Consider the following 19,789-nt stretch of genomic DNA (forward strand, 5'->3'; position numbering starts at 1 on the left):
GCCTTTGGAGGGAGAGACACTTGATTACAGAGCGCTTTGCTTCCACAAGGGTTGCACGCATGGTACTATAAAACATGTAACTAACGTTTGTACTTTCAAAAGAAGAGAAAGATCAATATCTCTTACTGAACCTGTTTACTAATGTAAAGAAATCTCAGATTTTTGTCCAAGGGCTAATTTTGTCATCTGTATGAATCTAAAATTGCAGCAAATGGTAAAAAAAAAAAAAAAAAATCACAGTATTTTCTAAAATTGCCTCATATATATAAATGCTAATGTAGAGAAATAATAGATCACTTATTCAATTATTTGTTTATTTTCCTGGTCTTTGTTTTGAATACTTACTATGTTCCAGGTACTTTTACAGTGAGGAAGGACTTGTGAAGGTAATTGGCAAGGTGATGAGAAAAAAAGGTAGATTTGTTCGTGCATTGTAGGGCCTATGAGTGTGTGTGTGTGTGTGGCAGGGGGGTGAGGGTGGGGGAGGGGGGGAATCTGTGAGGTACACACAGGAAAGGACAGGTACACTGGAAGGACAGGCTGGATCCAGGCTGGTGAAGCTAAGGAGTTTAGACTGGCTTTGGGAGGACTGTTAAAATAAGTTTCTTTCTTTCTTTTTTTTTTTTTTTTTACAGAGAGGAAGGGCGAGGGAGAGAGAGTTAGAAACATTGATGAGAGAGAAACATCGGTCAGCTGCCTCCTGCACACTCCCCACTGGGGATGTGCCCGCAACCAAGGTACATGCCCTTGACAGGAATCGAACCTGGGACCCTTGAGTCCGCAGGCCGACGCCCTTTCCACTGAGCCAAACCGGTTAGGGCTAAAATAGATTTCTTTGGCGTACTTTGAGCTGTGTATAAAACAGAATACTAACAGTTAGCTATGTATGTAATAGGATACCTAACCGTGGCTTAAATAAATAAGATTTTTTTTTTAGCAAGTCTCAAGGAAGGAGTTCTCAATTGGTCCAGTAGATTAATGAAGCCAGCATGGACCAAATCTTTTTGATCCCTCTACCAGTATTTTGCCATCGTTGGCAAATTGGCTTTTGGTCCTCTTGCTCGTTGCAGCCTCAGGCATCACATCTGCATGATAAGCAGAAAGAAGAGATGGACAGTCCCCTCTCTGACTGTTCCTTTTGTAAAGAATTAAAAGCTTTCCCAGAAGTGCCCAGCAGACTTCCTTCTGCTTGTATCTTACTGGCCACGCTGAGTTATACACTCGTCCCCAGCTGCATGGGAGCAAGGACAGTAGGTGCTCTGCTTTGCCAGCAAAAGGAGAACCGATTGAGGGTGGTAATCGGATTAGCCACCTCTCAGAGCTATGCTTCTGAGAAGTTAGTATCGCAGTGTTCAACATGGACTAGAAGTAAAAGAAGTGAGAAGCTCTCAAGATCTCACCACGTGCATATCCTTCTTCAAATGAAAATCCATTGATTGATTTACCTTTAAGAAATGTATTCCTCCTGTTAATTATATGTCAGGTGTAGTTGTGATTAATACGAAGCCTTTTCTCAGAATTACTTATTTTCTGTGGTTATGTGTGTTTATGTAACCTTGCCTGTCATAAAAGTTAAAATTAAAGTACATTTTTGAATTTTTTTTACATTGTAATTCTATGCTTTTTGGCAATCCCTTATTGCTACTATGCTTTGTATATTATAGCTACTTAATACATTTTTTAAAATTGAATTCAGCTAATTAGTCTTTAAATGCAACTATTTAGCTGTCTTAAGAATCTAGTGAATTTTTATTTTTAACTTTAAGTTTGTCAGATTAAAGATACAGGTATTGCTGTAGGTATAGAATATTGTTGTTTTTAGGCATAGGCTATTATTATTATTGAAAGAGAGAAAGGTTACTGTCACACAGGGGAGTATTTGTGGTAAAGATTCAATACCCTTCGCTTCTCATCTCAGGTCTGCAGGGCATAGCCAAGTGATCCAGTCGAGCCTGGAACCTCCTTTGGCTTTGACTTCATCTAAAATTAGAAGGTTGAACTAAGTCATCTCAGAAGGGCTGATGATTGCATATGAGAAACAGGAGAAATGGGGTGCGTGGAGAGACCCCAGAAAGCGATGTTACATAAAAGTGAAGGAACTTCGTTCTGCTTGTTTGAGGGTCAGAGAAGATAACATTTAGGAAAAATAATTGTAAAAGTTCCTTTCAAACTAATGGATTTAATGACAATGCCATATAAAGCCTTTTTGTTGTTTCTCACCATGAGGTATGTGTTAAGAAAGTGTAGTCATGGCCATTGTCTCACCCTGGTTCAGCAAACAGCCCTTGGATTTCCTTGTGAAACGAATAAAGGGCGTACTCAGACCCACGTTGGTGGCAGAGATGCTTGGGCATCCTGCTCGGTTTCTAATTTCATGAAAACACGTTTGGGGGCACCGTCCTTCTAAGTTCTTCTCATGGTGTGGCCCTCTTTTGTTACACACCCTGACTCGGATGTCCTGCCACCCAGCTGCTGAGAAGCAGGAAAGGGTGGGGACCTGCCCAGCTCACACTCCCAACTGCCTTGTCTGGTAGGCCTCCCTTCCCCTCGGAGGCTTGGCGCCCCCTGCTGGTAGAGGTGGTGACAGCCGCTTCCATATTCCTGCAGCCAGGGCACAGGGCCAGTGGCAGCAGCACAGAAGCCCCCTCCAGAAACGGGTTTAAAGGTGATGGGGGAGTGGCTCGGGGCATCCAGGGCCTCCTTGGCCTCGTGTAGGCCCTGCTACCTACTGGGCACATAGGACTCATCAGATGGTTCTAGGGCCGGCCAGCCATGACTTCCACCCCATTCACTGATATGTTTAAAGGACAGTTTGTGAACTTGGCACTGTGGGGCAATGTTTATATTTTTGAATCAGTAACTTACTTCTGTCACTTCAGCTTTGAAAACAGTCTTAAATCTCTTCTCCTCTCTCTCCATTTGCTGTATCAGGCCATTGTGAGCTGTCACTCAAACTGTGTTATTGTCCTTAGCTGTTGTTCCTGCTTGCACTCAGTCTGCCTTAATGCTCCTTGCTGACTGCTCCCTGAAAAGGAGACTTGTGCCTGTGGTGGCAGCTACAGTAAAGACCTCGCATCCTTAGTGAGACTCAGACGTGCCATGGGGTCCCGAGAGCACAGCCAGCCTCCTGCCCGCTCCAACCTCTCAGCAGGAGCGCACAGCTCTGCCTGTCCCTGCCACACACCAAGGAATGGTCCTTGCCTCCAGGGTTGTTGAGAGGATTAAATAAATTAATGTGGGTGCAGTGCTTACAAAATAACTGTATTCAAACGTGGATTGGAATTAAGAGAAGCAAGAAAATCTCAGGACCTTTCATGTGCATACTGAAGGGGACCAGAATTTTGCCACCCCAAAATTGTCCCTTTTGGGATATTGGTTTTAAGCTGATTATTCAAAAACAGAAGACTCAGAAAGAACCTGTGGCCTTTCTCCTTTCCTGCCTAAGAGATTCAGATGAAAAGGCCTGTTCCAGGAAGGAAATCGCAACACCGTCACCTTAGCAGTAGGTAGGAAGGCTGCAGGCAGGGGCCTGGTAGATAGACATCCCCTCTACCCCCATTGTTTCTGGGTTGCCTAGCAAGAATTTGCCCAGCACGTGTGTCCCACTCTTCCTCAGCTACCTGTAAAATGCTTGTTTCCTTTGAAATCTCAGGCTTCTGCTCCCTTTCTCCTTTGTCCATAGTGGCCTCTAAACCTGAACTTCCCAGTCCGTTTCAGGTCTCATATCCTGCGAAGCGCCCCTCCTCCCAGCATCTACATTGGTGATGAACGTACATTTTCTCCTGTTAATCTGCCTCTGTCAGTTTGAATCAGCCAGAACAACTTAGAAGGTGGGAGGAAAAGTAGTTTTTTGGCCTCATAATAGTTTTCCACATATTAACATCTTAAATTGATTTTTTGTGTTAAATATATGTCAGATATAAGTTGTAATTATTGTCAAGTCTTTTATCAACATTACTTTGTTTTCCATGGTTACATATGTTTTTGTAACCTGGCCTATCATAAAAGTACCTGGTTCGAGGTAATCCCTTTGTTCATCATCGCCTAGAGCAGTGGTTCTCAACCTTCCTAATGCCGCAACCCTTTAATACAGTTCCTCATGTTGTGGTGACCCCCAATTTCATTGTTACAAATTGAACATAATTAAAGCATAGTGATTAATCACAAAAACAATATGTAATTATATATGTGTTTTCCGATGGTCTTAGGCGACTCCTCTGAAAGGGTCGTTCGACCCTCAAAGGGGTTGCGACCTACAGGTTGAGAACCGCTGGCCTAGAGTATAAACTTCCTGGGGACATGAATTTTTTAATTCAGGTGATTAAAACTGTTTTATTATAGGGACAGCCTTGAATCTGCCATCATTGCTTTCAAAGTCAGTCACTTGTAAACTTTCTTATTGATCACTCATTCTCCTTCACATTCTTCTAATCATGAATCCTTGCATGTGGGCTTGTTGAGGACTTCTGGAACGTAGAGCAAAGAGTGGCGCTCCTTAGTAATTAACTGAAGGTGACTTCTATCCCTCTTGTATAAGGATTACCTTCTGGCCACACAGCCACCCACTCACATTGCACCTGTGCACACTCTTCTCTTTGTTGGGAAGCCTGTTCCTCCGTACTGACCTGGCAGAATCCAGTGCCATCTTATCTCCTCTGTGGGAGATCTTTGCTAACTCCATTCCCCTTCCCTGCGTGCACAGTCCCCGTGCCACCCTCCACTCACACCACACCCCACACAGACCTGCTCTCTTGGCCAGTGCTGCTAGGGCACACCATTCATCAGGCTCTGACCACTGGTCTTGTCCAGCTCACTGGCTTGTGCATTCCCTGGGGAAGGTGTCCTTTCTGGTGGCCTTTCATCCTCCCATCGTAGAACTGAGCTTTACAGAAAGTGAGACCAGGGGGAGGGTGGGAAATGCCCCTTCCCGCTTTGCTGCTTCTTGCCAACTGACACTCCAGACCAGCCGGGGAGCGTCCTCGGCTGGTGTGTCCTCCACTAGCCGGTGGCAGCTGGGGTCATAGTGGCAAGATGGTCTTCAGAATCGCCAGGAGGTGGTTTGTCAGATTCCAAGAGGCCTATTTCAGAATCGTTGTGCTGTCTTACTTTTAGATATAACACTTCATTTATTTTGAAATTTCAAAGGGTGTTAAAGACATTTTTGTCCGAAAGGTAAACATAGATGTTTTAAAAGGTAAGCCTTGCTCTGTTCTCCACAGAGAGAGGCTGTTCGTTTACTTATTTCTTTGGAGCCTAGTACTGGTCAAATGATGAAAAGCAATAGTAGGATGTTCAAAGTGAATGTAGTAAGAGCTGGTTATGGAAATTTTCCCTAGAACTGGGTTTTCCATTGACTTCCAGGGTTATAGGATTATTGGCATTTTGTGCTTTTCTTAACATTGCTGTTTTTTTAAATATATAAGGTGTCAAATCCAGTGGCAAGGTTGAGGCTGGAAGGAAGAGTGACAGGTGTCATTACTAGGAAAGTGCTTCAGTTTTCAAAGCCAAGCTTTCTGCAGACCCACTGAAGTCTGGCCCTGCCTCTTCTGTTCATGAACTCGGGCAGGCTCTCGAGTCTGCAGAGTGAAGGTGGGGCCGTGCACACAGCCCACACACAGTGCCTGGTACTCTGGTGCCCGCTACCCGTAGAAGGCTTCTAAAGTCCTTCCAGACAGTGTCTCCTGTGGCACAGAAAGGCCAGTGACCATTTCTGCCCTTCGTTTCACTTTTATATTTTTACTAGGGGCCCGGTGCACGAAATTCGTGCACTGGGTGGAGGGAGGGGGGAGTGTCCCTCAGCCCAGCCTGCCCCCTCTCACATACTGGGAGCCCTCAGGCGTTGACCCCCATCACCCTCCAATCGCAGGATCGGCCGCTTGCCCAGGCCTGACGCCTCTGACAGAGGTGTCAGGGCTGGGCAGGGGACCCTCATTTCCCCCCATCACTGGTTCTGCCCCCTGCCCAAGCCTGACGCCTCTGGCCCAGGCATCAGGCCTGGGCAGGGGACCCCCAGACCCCTCCGATTGCTGGCTCTGCCCCTTGCCCAGGCCTGATGCCTCGGCCAGAGGCGTAGACCCCCATCACCCTCCGATCACCTGATCGGCCCCTTGCCCTGGCCTGACGCCTCCGCCAGAGGTGTCAGGCTTGGACAGGGGACCCCCATCTCCCCCCGATCACTGGCTCTGGCCCCCGCCCAGGCCTGAGGCCTCTGGCCCAGGAATCATGCCTGGGCAGGGGACCCCCATCTCCCTCTGATCACTTGCTCCACCCCCCGCCCAAGCCTGACGCCTCTGACCCAGGCTTCAGGCCTGGGCAAGGGGACCATCATATCCCCCCAATCCCCGGCTCCGCCCCCCGTCCAGGCCTGATGCCTCGGCCAGAGGAGTTGACCCTCATCACCCTCCGATCACCAATCACCGGATCGGCCCCTTGACCAGGCCTGAGGCCTCCGGCAGAGGTGTCAGGCCTGGGCAGGGGACCCCCAGCTCCCCGCGGTTGCAGGCTCCGCCCCTGCCCAGGCCTAACGCCTCTGGCTGAGGCGTCCGGCTCGGGCAGCGGGGACCCACAGCTGCAGCGGCCCCGCGATCGTGGGCTCCACTTTAGGCCCAGGCAAGGGACCCCTAGCTCCCGGGACTGCCAGCTTCGACCGTGCCCAGCTCCCATCGCTGGCTCCACCCCTACTTCCTGCTATCACTGGCCAGGGTGGCAAAGGCGCCTGATTCTCCGATCATGGCTGGGGGGCAGGGCAAAGGCGGCCCCAGTGCCGCCTTTGCCCTGCCCCCCAGCTCTTAGCTCCCCCCTGGGTTTCCGATCACTGTCAGTGGCAGGGGGCTTCTTCCTGCTTTCCCTTTCGCCTCCCTGCATTGTGCCTACATATGCAAATTAACCTCCATCTTGTTGGCAGTTAACTGCCAATCATAGTTGGCAGTTAATTTGCATATAGCCCTGTTTAGCCAATGAAAAGGGTATCGTCGTACGCCAATTACCATTTTTCTCTTTTATTAATGTTGATTCCAAAGAAGACTCTCAAGAACTACCTTATTGCCCTAGCTGGTTTGGCTCAGTAAATAAAGTGTCGGCCTGTGGACCAAAGGGTCTCGGGTTTGATTCTGGTCAAAGGCACATACCTTGGTTGCAGGCTCCTCCCCGGCCCGGGCCAGGGATAGGGGCTCATGCAGGAGGCAACCAATCGATGGGTTTCTCTCACATCAGTGTTTCTCTCTGTCTTTCCCTCTCTCTAAAAAAATCAATGGGAAAGTATCCTCAGTTGAGGATTAACCAAAAAAACACAAGCAAACAAACAAAAAAGAACTGCCTTATTAATTAAGCAGAAGGTTATTTTGAAATAATTATTTTTTCATGTAAATTCTTATAAAACTTTGAGCACAGATTTTAATTTGAATCGCTGCAATTTGTAAACCCCTGTTTTTCATGCATTTTTGTACAAAGGCCTTTGCAGTGTTGCCAGTGCAGATGCTTCTGCGAAGCTCCTCGGCGCCACTTGGGACTGTTTTCACTGCCGTGTGGCCGCCAGGGAGGGAGCTGAATTCCATCACGCCTGCGCGTCCTGGAACCTCTTTTCAGACAGGACTGCTCACCCTTTGGTGGGTCATGAGTTTAATGAGACCAGCATTGTTTTTTTAAAAGGAAGTAGAAAATACTCATCTGTATTTCATGGAGTAAAAGTATTATTTTAGCGAAAGTTTTCTTTTGGGTGTTTGAGTGTGTGTGTGTGTGTGTGTGTAGTGACTTGCAGTGTAAAGTGTATTAATGACTAAGTTGTGGTCAGCAATTAAATCCTCTTCTTTGGGTGTTGAGCTTCTTAGTAAGACTGTTTGCTCTTCTTAAAACAGTGAACATATGTCGGTCTCTGCCACATTAGGGCTGCACACTGAGTGTTTGCTACAGAGAAAAAAGGAGGAGCAAACCAAAGAATGAGTCTTCCGTCCCCAGGAAAGTGGAAAAAGCCAAAAACTCCAGCGTGTGATTTCTGGTTGAGGCATTTTCCTTTTGCTGTAGTTCTTTGCCGTATCTTGGTTTTCTGCTTTCTGTTATTTATATCATGGTCAGTCTAAACAGAGGAGATATTTATTTTATGGCCTCCCCATAAAAGTGAGATAACTGTCAAGGGAGAGATCACATTTACTAGGTGAGGTGGGGGTGGTGGCAGCACCAGAGGAAGCGGAAGTAGGGAGGTGGGACCAGAGAGGGACAAGGCCTGGCTGTCAACCAATAGAGCAGGTTTTCGCTGTGATATAAGGAAGCATATTCCACAAGCATTGTGCTGCTTTGACTTTAGCTACACCTGGCATTTACTTTGAAACTTCAAGGGGCACTTAAAGGAAGACAAGAGATTTTTGTGTTTATCAAAAGGGAAACAGGGTGACATATGACACTGTTGTATTACTTTCTTGTCACACCTCGTGTATTTCAGGGGAATTTTCTTTAGATATTACTTAAGACTGCTTGAATTCTTTATGGTTATTTGGTTCAAATAAAATGAAATAGTGATTGCCTGTTTTCTCAAGATGCCACACAAATGACCCAAAGGTATGGAAGTACACATTATTCCCAATAGTAATAGATACTCGGAGCTTTTAATTCTTAACAGCTTTTCAAAGCTAGCTGTAAATAGAAATGTGTGCAGTTTCATGCCTTTTGTAAGTTTGATTCATTAAATGCCTATTTTTTATGACACTAGGCAAACTGGAAACAGATGAGTTAGCACAAAGACAATGACAGTCTCCCCTATGCCTGGTGAAATAGTGGGTGAGAGCGAGCGTGGGCAGGCGTCCCGCCTCCAGAGCTGGGGCTTCCTCGGTGTTAGGTGTTAGGTAGGGGCGACAGTAACCACTCAGAGCTGTTGGGAGGAGGGAGGCGGGAGCACTTACTCCTGCCTGGAGGGCCACAGCATAGGAGACATGCTTTGTACAGCCCCTTCCAAGTCCTGGGTCCATGTAATTTAGAGATGCTGGTTCAACATCTCGCTGGGTGCCAGACTCGGGCCACACCAGCACAGGCTTTCTGACCTACAAGGAAGGATGAATGTTTTCAGGGTTGTGTCTTGTTTACTTTTTTAGGAAATGATCTTATTTTCATTTGTAAAGAATTTCGAAGATGCTGTACCTATGAGAAAGGGTAACATTCGAACAACAGGCACAGTAGTTGGGGCACTTCTCTGCTTTTATAAACCCTGAAAGGAGTTTCTATGGGTTGTGTACTGTGTATTCCAACATCCAAGGATGGTTTCTTTCCACCCAGCTGCAGTTTCTTAGGTCTCAGCCACCATTTCCCTTCCATTTTAATGTGGTATCTATGGTATTGACAGCTCCCAGTTACAAGGTCAGCACAGTATGAGATGATGATTGCTGGCTCACGGAGTTTATTGGGCTGGTTTCATATGTGAAGGGAAGGCCCCTTAGACTTTAGTTACTGTTGTTTACCATAAACAATACTAATGCAAATTCCTCTAAGCCAGCGGTTCTCAACCTGTGGGTCACGACCCTTTGGGGGTCGAACGACCCTTTCACAGGGGTCACCTAAGACCATTGGAAAAACACATATATAATTACATATTGTTTTTGTGATTAATCACTATGCTTTAATTATGTTCAATTTGTAACAATGAAAATACATCCTGCATATCAGATATTTACATGACGATTCATAACAGTAGCAAAATTACAGTTATGAAGTAGCAACAGAAATAATTTTATGGCTGGGAGTCACCACAACATGAGGAACTGTATTAAAGGGTCACAGCACTAGGAAGGTTGAGAACCACTGCTCGAAGCCAAAGAAAGGTGATTATACTTTTTTTCTGCAAGAAAAGGTTGTCGTCTTCATTACTTTCTCTGTGCTCTTGCTCATGCTCCCTCCCGAGACTGGCAAGCTTCCTTCCCCATCTCCCCACCTCCCACACCTCCTCCTCCTATCCAGTCCACCCTCTCCATGTGGCAGTTGTTCTTCATCTTCTCAGATGTTAAAAGGGTCTCCTCTGATATGGGGCTTTTTCTGAGTCTCCCCAAGTTGGGCTGGCTATCTTCTCCCCAGGGCTCCGCTGTTCCCTGCATCCGCAGTTCTGCCGCGGCAGTTACCACGTCCCTGTCTGTTACCCACATGCTGGCGTCTCTGCTGAAACTTGAGTAAGCTTACTGAGGGCAGGAGCCCCCTCCCGTGGTCCTGCCTGGCTTTGTGCAGCTGGGCTGAGCATGGGCTTGGTCCGGTGAACAGCTTAGTGGATGTTGGGTGAATGAGTAATGCGTCCATCCCCAGTGTCAGGTCATCAGAAAGACACCTGCTGACTCCTTCCCAGCGTGCTGCTTCCTTACACATGCACACTGAAATGGAGAGGCTTCTCGGTGACCAGGGACGGGATCATGACAGTGACCACAGCTACACACAGACGGCGCTCAGCCTGTTGCAGCTCTCCTTGGTAAGGGTGAAAAACAGGCAGCACGCAGAACCCTGGCTGTGCTGGCCACAGTGGGTGACCGACTCTGACAACTCGTGGTCGGGAGACTGAAAAGGGTAGTCTGAGCACTGACACTGCACTTTCCTGGTTGTTCATAAGTCTAAATTGTTTTTTAAAAAGATATAAATATATATATATCCACACACACATATATATACATACAGGTATGTGTATATAAGTATATAAGTAGGTGGGGAAATATATTTTTGAGACATCTTGCAAAAAATTGATAAAATCTCCTTTCTAATGGTGTGATATAGTTTGCAAGGGCTGCTGTACCGAAGTACCACCAACTGCCTGGCTCCAGTTTGCAGACCTGAAGGTCAAGGCGTCACAGGTTCATTTCTTCTGAAGCTTCTCTCCTTGGCCTGTGTCTTTGTGTCACCCACCCTGTGTCGGTCTCTGTGTCCATGTTTCCTCTTCTAATAAGGACACTGGTCATACTGGATTAGGGCCTACTCATGAATGCATTTTAACTGAACTACCTCTTTCAAGACAACCATCTTTAAATGCAGTCATTGTGAGGTACTGAGGGCAGGACTTCAACATATGAACTTGTGGGGAGGGGATGCAGTTCTACCAGCAACAGTGTGATTGTTAACTATTTCCTACATTTGTGTAGGCAGTTCATTGATTAAGGATACATGGAGCGTCATGTGTGAGGGCATGTGCAGCATATCTTGTTTGTGTGTCAGACATACGGAAGTCCCTGCTCTTACAGTTGCAGAGTTTGGGAGCCTGGGTGTGGCAACTTCTCCACGCCATCAAAAGACTACACCCTCCTTTTATGAAATATAGTCCTACATTTAATGGGTAAAAGTGTATAATGTTACAAAAAATAGGAAGGATTGAAGTATACAAGAAAGGGAGAGAGATACAAACCTTAGCAGTTACTCTTCCAATTAAGAATAATGCCTTCTGAATATAGCAAGTTCAAATACACACGAAATTGTGTTAAAATTAGTAACAATTTACATATTTTAACTCAATGGATATTCCAATTCTTCCCATCCATGAAGCACTCTGATAAACAGGAAATAGCAAATTTATAAAGATTAAAGTTACAGTTAAAAAGCTTTATCTAAAAGTTGTCTACAATATCTTTAAAATTTGAGGAAGTACTCAGAAAGCCGAATCAGATCTTTCATAGCCACGGTCAAGGGCAACTTGTCTTTTGAGTAATTGACTTCTGTGGGTGGTAAACCAAAGGCTCTGGAAGAAGAAGTACAAATTTACACTTTGAAAAAGGTTTTTCATTAAAATATGGCTCATATACACAAGTAGGACTATCAATTTGTTACAAGTTACAAGAAATGAACTTCCCACAAAGTTCAAAAATTCCTTTTTTACATTTTGATCTACAATTATTTAAAGAATGTTTATTTATGTGTTGTTTTCTTCTCTCCTTTTAAAATCCAGCTCATGGTTTTTGGGATCTTCCTGTGCCTGGATGCGTTTCTGTATGTGTTCACGCTGCTTCCTTTAAGAGTGTTCCTGGCACTGTTCAGGCTCTTCACTCTGCCTTGCTATGGCCTAAGGTAAGTGTAACATCACTATTTTCAGTGTTAAATTATTTTTACTGTTTGTAGTTGTTAAACTAAACAATCACATGGGTAAGTTTTGCAGAATAGGGATAATTCGTACGCTTTCATTCACACTTTGGTCTTTCATGCATAAAGTAATACTGTTTATCTTTTTAATGAATATTATATAATATGTTTGTGTAATATTTGTACTTTGTATACACACATTTATTTTCTGAATGATTCTGAACCAGAACCTTGCTTTGGCAGTAAACGAATGTTCAGAATGTGGGTGGAAGAGTAGGAAGGGTCTTGGACCTGAGAGTCAATGACCTCACTGCCACTGTGCAACTTTACCCTGTACCTCAATTTTCATGAAGATCCTTGGCTATCTGGGCAAGATCGGTAAAGTGAGGACTGGGTTCTAGGCGGGGAGCCGGGGGCCAGGTGGTATCAGCATCTCCTGAGGAGCTGTTACCATAGGGGTTCCTCCTCCATCCCTTTTGAGAGTAACTGTCTTGTGGCCTAGGGATCCTTAGCGACCGATTATAGGTGAGACTCCCTCTGATTTGTGAGAGGGGATAGCTGTTGAAGACCATTGTCTGAGTGGGAAGCATCAGACAGCCGTACCCAGCATTGATTAGCTGCTGAGTTGTGGGCAACTACTTGACTTCTCTAAGCCCATTTCCCCATCAGTTAACAAGGGGATATTGAGAGCCCAGCATCTTGCACCACAGAGATTGGGAAGCGTGCAAAGAATACCCAGAATAGTGCCTGGTTCACAGTAGACTGGAGCAGATATTAGTTTCCTTCCCTTTCTTCTCTACCAAAACTAGGAACAGTAAGATGAAATGTGAAGCTTATGCGAATCCTGATGCTTTATTGGACCTGAGCTTAGAAGATGCTTGGGTTTCACAGTTTTCTGTCTTTGTATAGTTATGGCAACATGTCTCCACTCTGTGTACTCAGTCCCTGTAACAGTATGATATAGTTCTTAGCATAGCTGCCTGTGGTACATTTCTCACATGCATCTCTTTTCTAAATACATTTCATTTCGAGAAAGTTTTAAAATGCTGAAGTGGACAATAACATGTAAAATTTCATTTAACTATAAAGTAGGTGTCTATTCCATGATATATAAAATACATAATTAATAAAATTATTATCAGTAACCTAACCATAGAAACAAAGTTACAAAATATTGGTCAATATACAGAATTATATGTTGGTGTTTTGGGAAGACTAAAGTTATGGAAGATGCTCTTTTAAAGTAGTAAAAGAACATATACTTAATATTTAGTAAGCACTGAATAACACATATACGAAATCCTTCCAGTATATATTGAAGAATTTATTATGATGATCATATTGTGAAAAGAGTACAATTTTTTTTTGCAAAATTGCACAGAATAAAACAATTGTAAGAATTAAGATCACATCATTGTTATATGTGATACTTTTCATTCTGTAATCTTACTCCCCCTTTTCAGAATGAGATAATTGTTCCATATTTTGTTAATTACATGTTAATCAGATGGGATAATATTTTTAGGAATTTACCTTCAACTTTAAGGCATTCAAGTGCATCCTTTATACGTTTGGAAGAATTTTTAAGAGACCCTATTGGCAAACCTTTTTTAAGACATTTGTAGCATGATACTTTAATATTAACAAAGCCTAACTTCCTATTCCATTTTTTTTTTTATCACTATTGGGAGCTCGGTAAAATCATGGTTATTTCAGTTACTTTTTCAGAAGACACAAAAAAATCTAATAAGACATTACTAAATATAAATCGTCATGTGTGATGACATAAAAGGATGGACCCATGGACATGCAGATAAAGCCAGATGAAGCTACCTGACATAAAATAGCTAATGTCATGTAGGGATTTTCACATCTACATGTTGAGCTAGATAATTTTTTGGTTATTCTTTGATCAACAATGTGAGTCAAATTTGTGTTCTAGCCATTTTTAAGTGACTGGCTTTTCAAGACATATGTTGAATGTGGCGTTGGCGTGATGAGGTAAAACATTGAGAGGATATATAACCTAAAGACTCTCTTCTTCTAGAGAGGGTTCTACCTTGGGTCTGTTAGCACACAGTGGAGTTGACTGAGTGGGGATTTTCCCGAGGATTTCCTTTTCAGGGCTCTTGTTTGAAGACTCCTTTTGTTGTACTGCCATCTAAACTGTGTCATTGCTATGTCACTTGGGGAGGCAGGACACCAAGGTCGCATTTGAGAAGTCTTTCATTGTTTGTCCTGAAAACTAAAAAGAAGTTTAGGAGGGAGCTGGGAAATCTCCAGTCCTCTACTTCCATTTGCTTTGTTGTGAGTGGCCAGTAGTCCTTGGAGCCAATCTTTTCTATATATTTTAAAATATTTTAAGATAGTTTTAGTTTTTAAAATAAAGATGATTGGTTTGTATATTACTTCATACTTCTCAACCTAAATGAATTTCAGTAACATTTAAAAATAAAATTCAAGTGTTCTAATTTCAAGGTTTTATAGGTAAAATGACACTAGAGGGCAAACTGTTACATCCTACATTTTAGACTCCAATAAGTTTCCCTCTGCCAAATGGTTCTTGCTATTTCTACAATTTGGATCACCTGAAAAATTACATTTTATGCCATCACTAATAAATATATGCTATATGTGAAATGTGAAATGCAGTTAAAATTATACAATAGAACTTCAGCTATTTTAAATAGTCTGTGCTATTATTAATATTAAGTCTAATAATTTTCAAATATTTTAGGAATATAAAAATACATTTTACTTTTAAAAAGTGTTGTTATTAAGAAATAGCCAAATTCTGCGTTCTTATAGCTTTTCTTCTAACATTCTCTATTCCCATTACCAGCTTATTTCATTTGCCTTGCCTATAGCTGTATCAGGTTTCCTTTTTCAGCCAGCAAAACATGCTCTTTCCTTCATTCTCACTTTGTTTTTTCAAAGGGATAAGAAGAACTTAAAGAGAACAGCAAGGAAGTTGACTACATTCTTTTATCTGTTTTCTTTTTCTCACTCTCTTCTATTTCAGTCTTCTTTTTGTAAAGAGAGAGAGAATGAAAGAAAGAAAAGAAAAAGTTATTCTTTTCCTAATCTTAGTTCTTTGAAATTATTCCCCCAAAAGCAGGGGAAAGGGATATTTGTCAAAGGAATCCAAATGCTGACACGAAAACAGTAACTCTTTATAGTCTAGTACTGTTCCTTTCCATCTCGCATATATATTAGGATAAACGTTATTGCCGCCTTTTCTTATCTAAGATTAGTGTTCTCACCTCCTGTCCTTGCAGAGTTCTATCTGAGACAGCATTTATGAGAGGCTTTTGAAAACTGGCAGCCTCCCGAATTTTCTGCTGTAGAATTCATTCTTTGAACCTATTTCTAAATCTTCTGTGACCTTGCTATGGTTTTGGGATTTGGGTTTGGGTTTGGGTTTTTGCTCGTGTGTCAGCTAAGTGAGTAGACAAGGACTCTATCTTTCTCTGTGACCAAGGGCCAGGATCTCTGAGGGCCAGGGTGGTTCCGCAGCCCCTCATGGAAACCCAGCCTTCATCACGGTGCTCCATTGGTGGGCACTTCACCATCTTCTGACTGTTCAGATGTTGTTCACTTTATGACATTGACAGAGTAATGAGCTTGGCTTGGTAGTGGTGTGTGTTGTCTGCAATGGATTCACTGCTTTCAAAAAAGTTTGTGTCTCTCCTTAGTAATCTCAAGAATACTGCATTGAACACTGATCCTAATGAATGAACAATCTTGAAAAATCTTTGCCCCCAAATATTTTATTATTGTAGACTAAAATAAATAAACACCCATATTCTTTCAAAGCAGATTCAGTTATGTATTCTTCCCTCTCTCCCAGATAGGGTAATATCATTTTAGAAAAACATTCCAGATACTACTTGAATTAGGATAATTTGTTAAATGATGAGGACATGGAAAACAAAATTAAGTTTTGATTCCTTATATAAGGTATCCGTTTGTCTTGGATAAGGTATTAAAATATTTGTGTTAAAAATAAAATAACATACTCGTGTTAAAGTATTCTGTTATGCTAAGTCAGGTATCAAACCTAATTTCTACAAATTTTCTTATAGGGTATAGAATAACCAGTTGTATCAGTGTTTTTGATCTGCCTGGCATTTTTGTGACCCCTCTTTCCTCCTAAATCTTGTGACTTCATTTTGCGTGTTAGAATTCTTAGTCACATTTGAGTTGAAAATTGAGGGCCATTATAGAGAAAATGATACTATCTGGTGCCAAGATCTGCTTGTTATTTTTTAAAACATTTTAGACAGTAATAACTGTAGAGTAGGTTTATGTGCTAGACTATTTTTTCTTTTACTCTAGAGCAACTGAAATACGTAAGCAAATTTTCTGGTTATTTCACCCTGGTTTTTAGGCATAACTCTTATTTGAGGCTTCTTGGGTTTTTGTTTTAAGAGACGATAAAGTCCTTTTTTTCTTGAGCTTTTGCCTCTTAGAAAAGCTCTTATCTCCCAGAAGAATTATGAATTTAAAATGCTTGAGGGTTTCTTAACATTGAGTTTCCTCTATATGCCTACTTCCTTCAAGATAGTGCTACCTGAAATTGACTTCATGTACACACACACACACACACACTCTCTCACGATTTTTCTCTATTTAGACCTATGCCTTAATTTTGCCCCAGTGCTTCATGCCACCCCTGGAGCACATGTAGGGAGAGCTCTTGGTGCCCGTGTCTGGGGAAACAAGTTTGTTATTTCCTCCACCAGGGCTGATCTGCGTGGCTGATTTGTAGAGAGCAGTGTATTTGTTTTATTAGAGAGTCTTCGTAGTGCCAGGTGTTGTTGTCCCTTGTTCCCTCACATGGCGCTCTCAGTAGCGTAGCAACATTACAACCTTCTCTCTCTCTTTCTCTCTCGTGAATCAGACCCAAGGGAGGAGCACTTTCACTTCCTTTATAGAGTGGAATGTGGTGTCACAGGGACTCCTTGTGGTGAGTAAACCCTGATTTTTCCTTCTATTCTCTTGGCCAAATTGACATCAGTGCAAACAAATATTAATTATAATGAAAAAAAAACAAACCCCAGCGTAGGCAGACATACCCATTTGGGAATGGACACATACGAAGAAAATGTGGTTCCCCGGCTGTACTTTCTGGTCAAGCTTTGTCCACATTTACACAGGATTTGACCATGATCCCACCTAACACAGGAAAGTCACCTGGTAAAATGATCTTGGATGACACATTCAGGCCAGACTTCACAGCAGCAAACACAACCTGCCCAAGCCCAAGCCCACAGCAGTCTCTGAGCCCTGCTCCTTCCATGTAAGCAGTTTATTTTCAGTTTTCTAATCAAGGAAAATATCTTAATCTCAGTACTTTATTCCAATTTAACTTTAAAACTATAAAGGGACTTTCCTTTCAAAAATGAGAACCGTATTTAATATTTTGCATTTCAATAGTCCTTATAGTTCTTTTTTCTTTCTGTCATACCACATATAGCTTAAAACGTTTAAACAGATAGAGAAAGAGAGAAAGAAAGAAAGAAAGACCCAGCCTACGTATTTTATAATGAAATATCCCATGGTGATACCTTGGCATGTTTCAACACCGATTTGAAAATGAACAAGGCAGGGTTACCCATTTCTCTTGCTCATTTGTGTTGCCTCCTCTCCTGATCTTTCTGTCTGAGACCAGTTTTTACTGGTTAGCAGATTGTCTTCTGCTAAGCTTCTGCTAAGCAGGGAGGAGGAAAGTCTGCCCTTGATCATCCTGTCTGCAATGTCACTGGGCTCCCGTAAACCTGTGAGCCCTGGGAGACAGCAGGAGTGCTCTGTTGGTAATGCTGCAAGTCTAATGGAAGGATTTGAATGAGTAAAAGATAAAATTTAGACATGTAGGAAATCTGGTTTCTGGAAGAGCAGTTTAACTTGAAAATTTAAAACGAATTTAAGTTCTGTTGAATGTCTTGTTTAATATTCCCGGTGTTCACAGCCAGCCTGTAAATTAGATTAGTGGGTTTTTCACTCTGCTCAACAGCTTTTTCACTTGTTTCTGTGTTTGTGTGGGGTTGTCAGCATTTGCAAAGTGAACTGCCAGTGACTGTAGTTTAACAGGCATTATAAAGAAGGACTTTGCCCTGAAACTGTTATTTAAAGCCAATTCAGAGCTGATTGCAGGGCTGTGGATAAGCTTATTACAGAGTTGGACATGCTTATCAGAGTGTTATCTAAAAATACCCTGGCAGAGAAGAAAACCCATACTGGGGCGGTTCCAGTCCTTACGAACCAGGTGAACTGTTTTGGAGTTAGGTGTTTTCCTGTACGTCTTTTAAGATGCCACCATGCAAACAGGTTTTTTTTTGCCGTTTTTCTTTTTCATTAACAGGTACATTTATATGGAAACAAAACCCGTTTTCTTAAGAGTTCTGCTTGTATTTTTTATTTGAATAATACTCCTTATTTTGAAAATCAGATTCATCTCTGTAGCAACCAGTTATGATAGAAGACTTTTACCAGAGCAGCGGGAGCTCAGAAAACAGTGGGTCCAATAGTCTGTATCCTATTTGTTCTCTTTTTGGAAGTAAAGAGCAAAAATGATAGATGTATTTGCTTTTTAGTACAATAGTTTTTCTAAATGTGATGACAGCACAGTGATAAATTACACAGCATTAAATTATGCAGAAAGATAAAAACTACTGAGTTGTTGATTCCTGTAAGTTTAAATTTTCTTTTAAAGAAAACTCTAAAAAGGTAGATGGTGGTGAGGAGCACGCCTGGAGCCGGGCTGAGGTTCAGATCCCGCTCCTCCCCCCCTCCCCCTCCAGCCGACCTGCTGCAGGCACACTCCTGACTACTCTGCCTCTTCTTTTTATTTTTTATTTTTATTGATTTTTTTACAGAGAGGAAGGGAGAGGGATCGAGAGTTAGAAACATCGATGAGAGAGAAACATCTATCAGCTGCCTCCTGCACACCGCCCACTGGAGATGTGCCCGCAACCAAGGTACATGCCCTTGACCGGAATTGAACCTGGGACCCTTGAGTCCTCAGGCCGATGCTCTATCCACTGAGCCAAACTGGTTAGGGCTACTCTGCCTCCTTTTAAAGTCTTAAAACTGGGGTGATGATGTGCCCTCGTAGGGTTCCTGTGAACACTAAGTGCAGAGAGCCTGGCGCGGTGCCTGCCACGTAGTGACTGGATTGCAGCCTGGGTGTTTCCACAACTTTTCTGTTGTTTTAACAGCCAGGTTTACTCCTAGGCAAGTAAAGCTCCTTAAAACTGTTTATGCTAAATTTCTAAGTTTAAATTTATTATCATTTTTATTTGGTCACTCTAATTTCTAACAATGACTTATGTTAAATATAATAGTTCTTCACAGATACACTAACACGTCAGCCTTGGCTGCAAATGTTTATAAAGAAATACAATTAGGCATAGACAGTAAATAGCCCTTTATCTCTAAAGTAAAATAGCTTTGACTGGGATCACTTAACTTACTAGTAGTAGTTGCCAATCTAGTGCCAAAAGCTCTAAGTATACCTTTGTACTTTAATTAGTTATTAAAATCATTTTGGTAATTAATGCAGATTCATTAATACCACCCTACTTTTTGTTCCTATCATTTTCTTTAATTCATAAAACATCAATACAAAGGCCCACGATTATGAGGGACTTGTGATTGTCACCGTATGCCCAGCTGTGCCACACTCCTGAGGAGGAGGTGGGCGGTGCACTCCTCGCTGAGGCCTCATTTGTCCCCTGGGTGTACCCAAGGAGACCCTCACACA

The 19,789-nt window shown here is 42.7% G+C and overlaps 1 protein-coding gene across 3 annotated transcripts in view; it reads left to right on the forward strand.

Moving 5' to 3' along the window:
- The window catches only part of TAPT1 (transmembrane anterior posterior transformation 1), a 57,883-nt gene that overhangs the window by 14,901 nt on the left and 23,193 nt on the right, over positions 1-19,789 (forward strand). For all 3 annotated transcript variants that reach the window (XM_059675272.1, XM_059675282.1, XM_059675263.1), the window contains exon 3: positions 11,894-12,012. In XM_059675272.1, coding sequence (XP_059531255.1) covers positions 11,894-12,012 — 119 coding nt within the window. The remainder of the gene's footprint in view (positions 1-11,893; positions 12,013-19,789) is intronic.

This window comes from Myotis daubentonii, chromosome 1, assembly GCF_963259705.1.
Source record: "Myotis daubentonii chromosome 1, mMyoDau2.1, whole genome shotgun sequence".
Classification (NCBI taxonomy): domain Eukaryota; kingdom Metazoa; phylum Chordata; class Mammalia; order Chiroptera; family Vespertilionidae; genus Myotis; species Myotis daubentonii.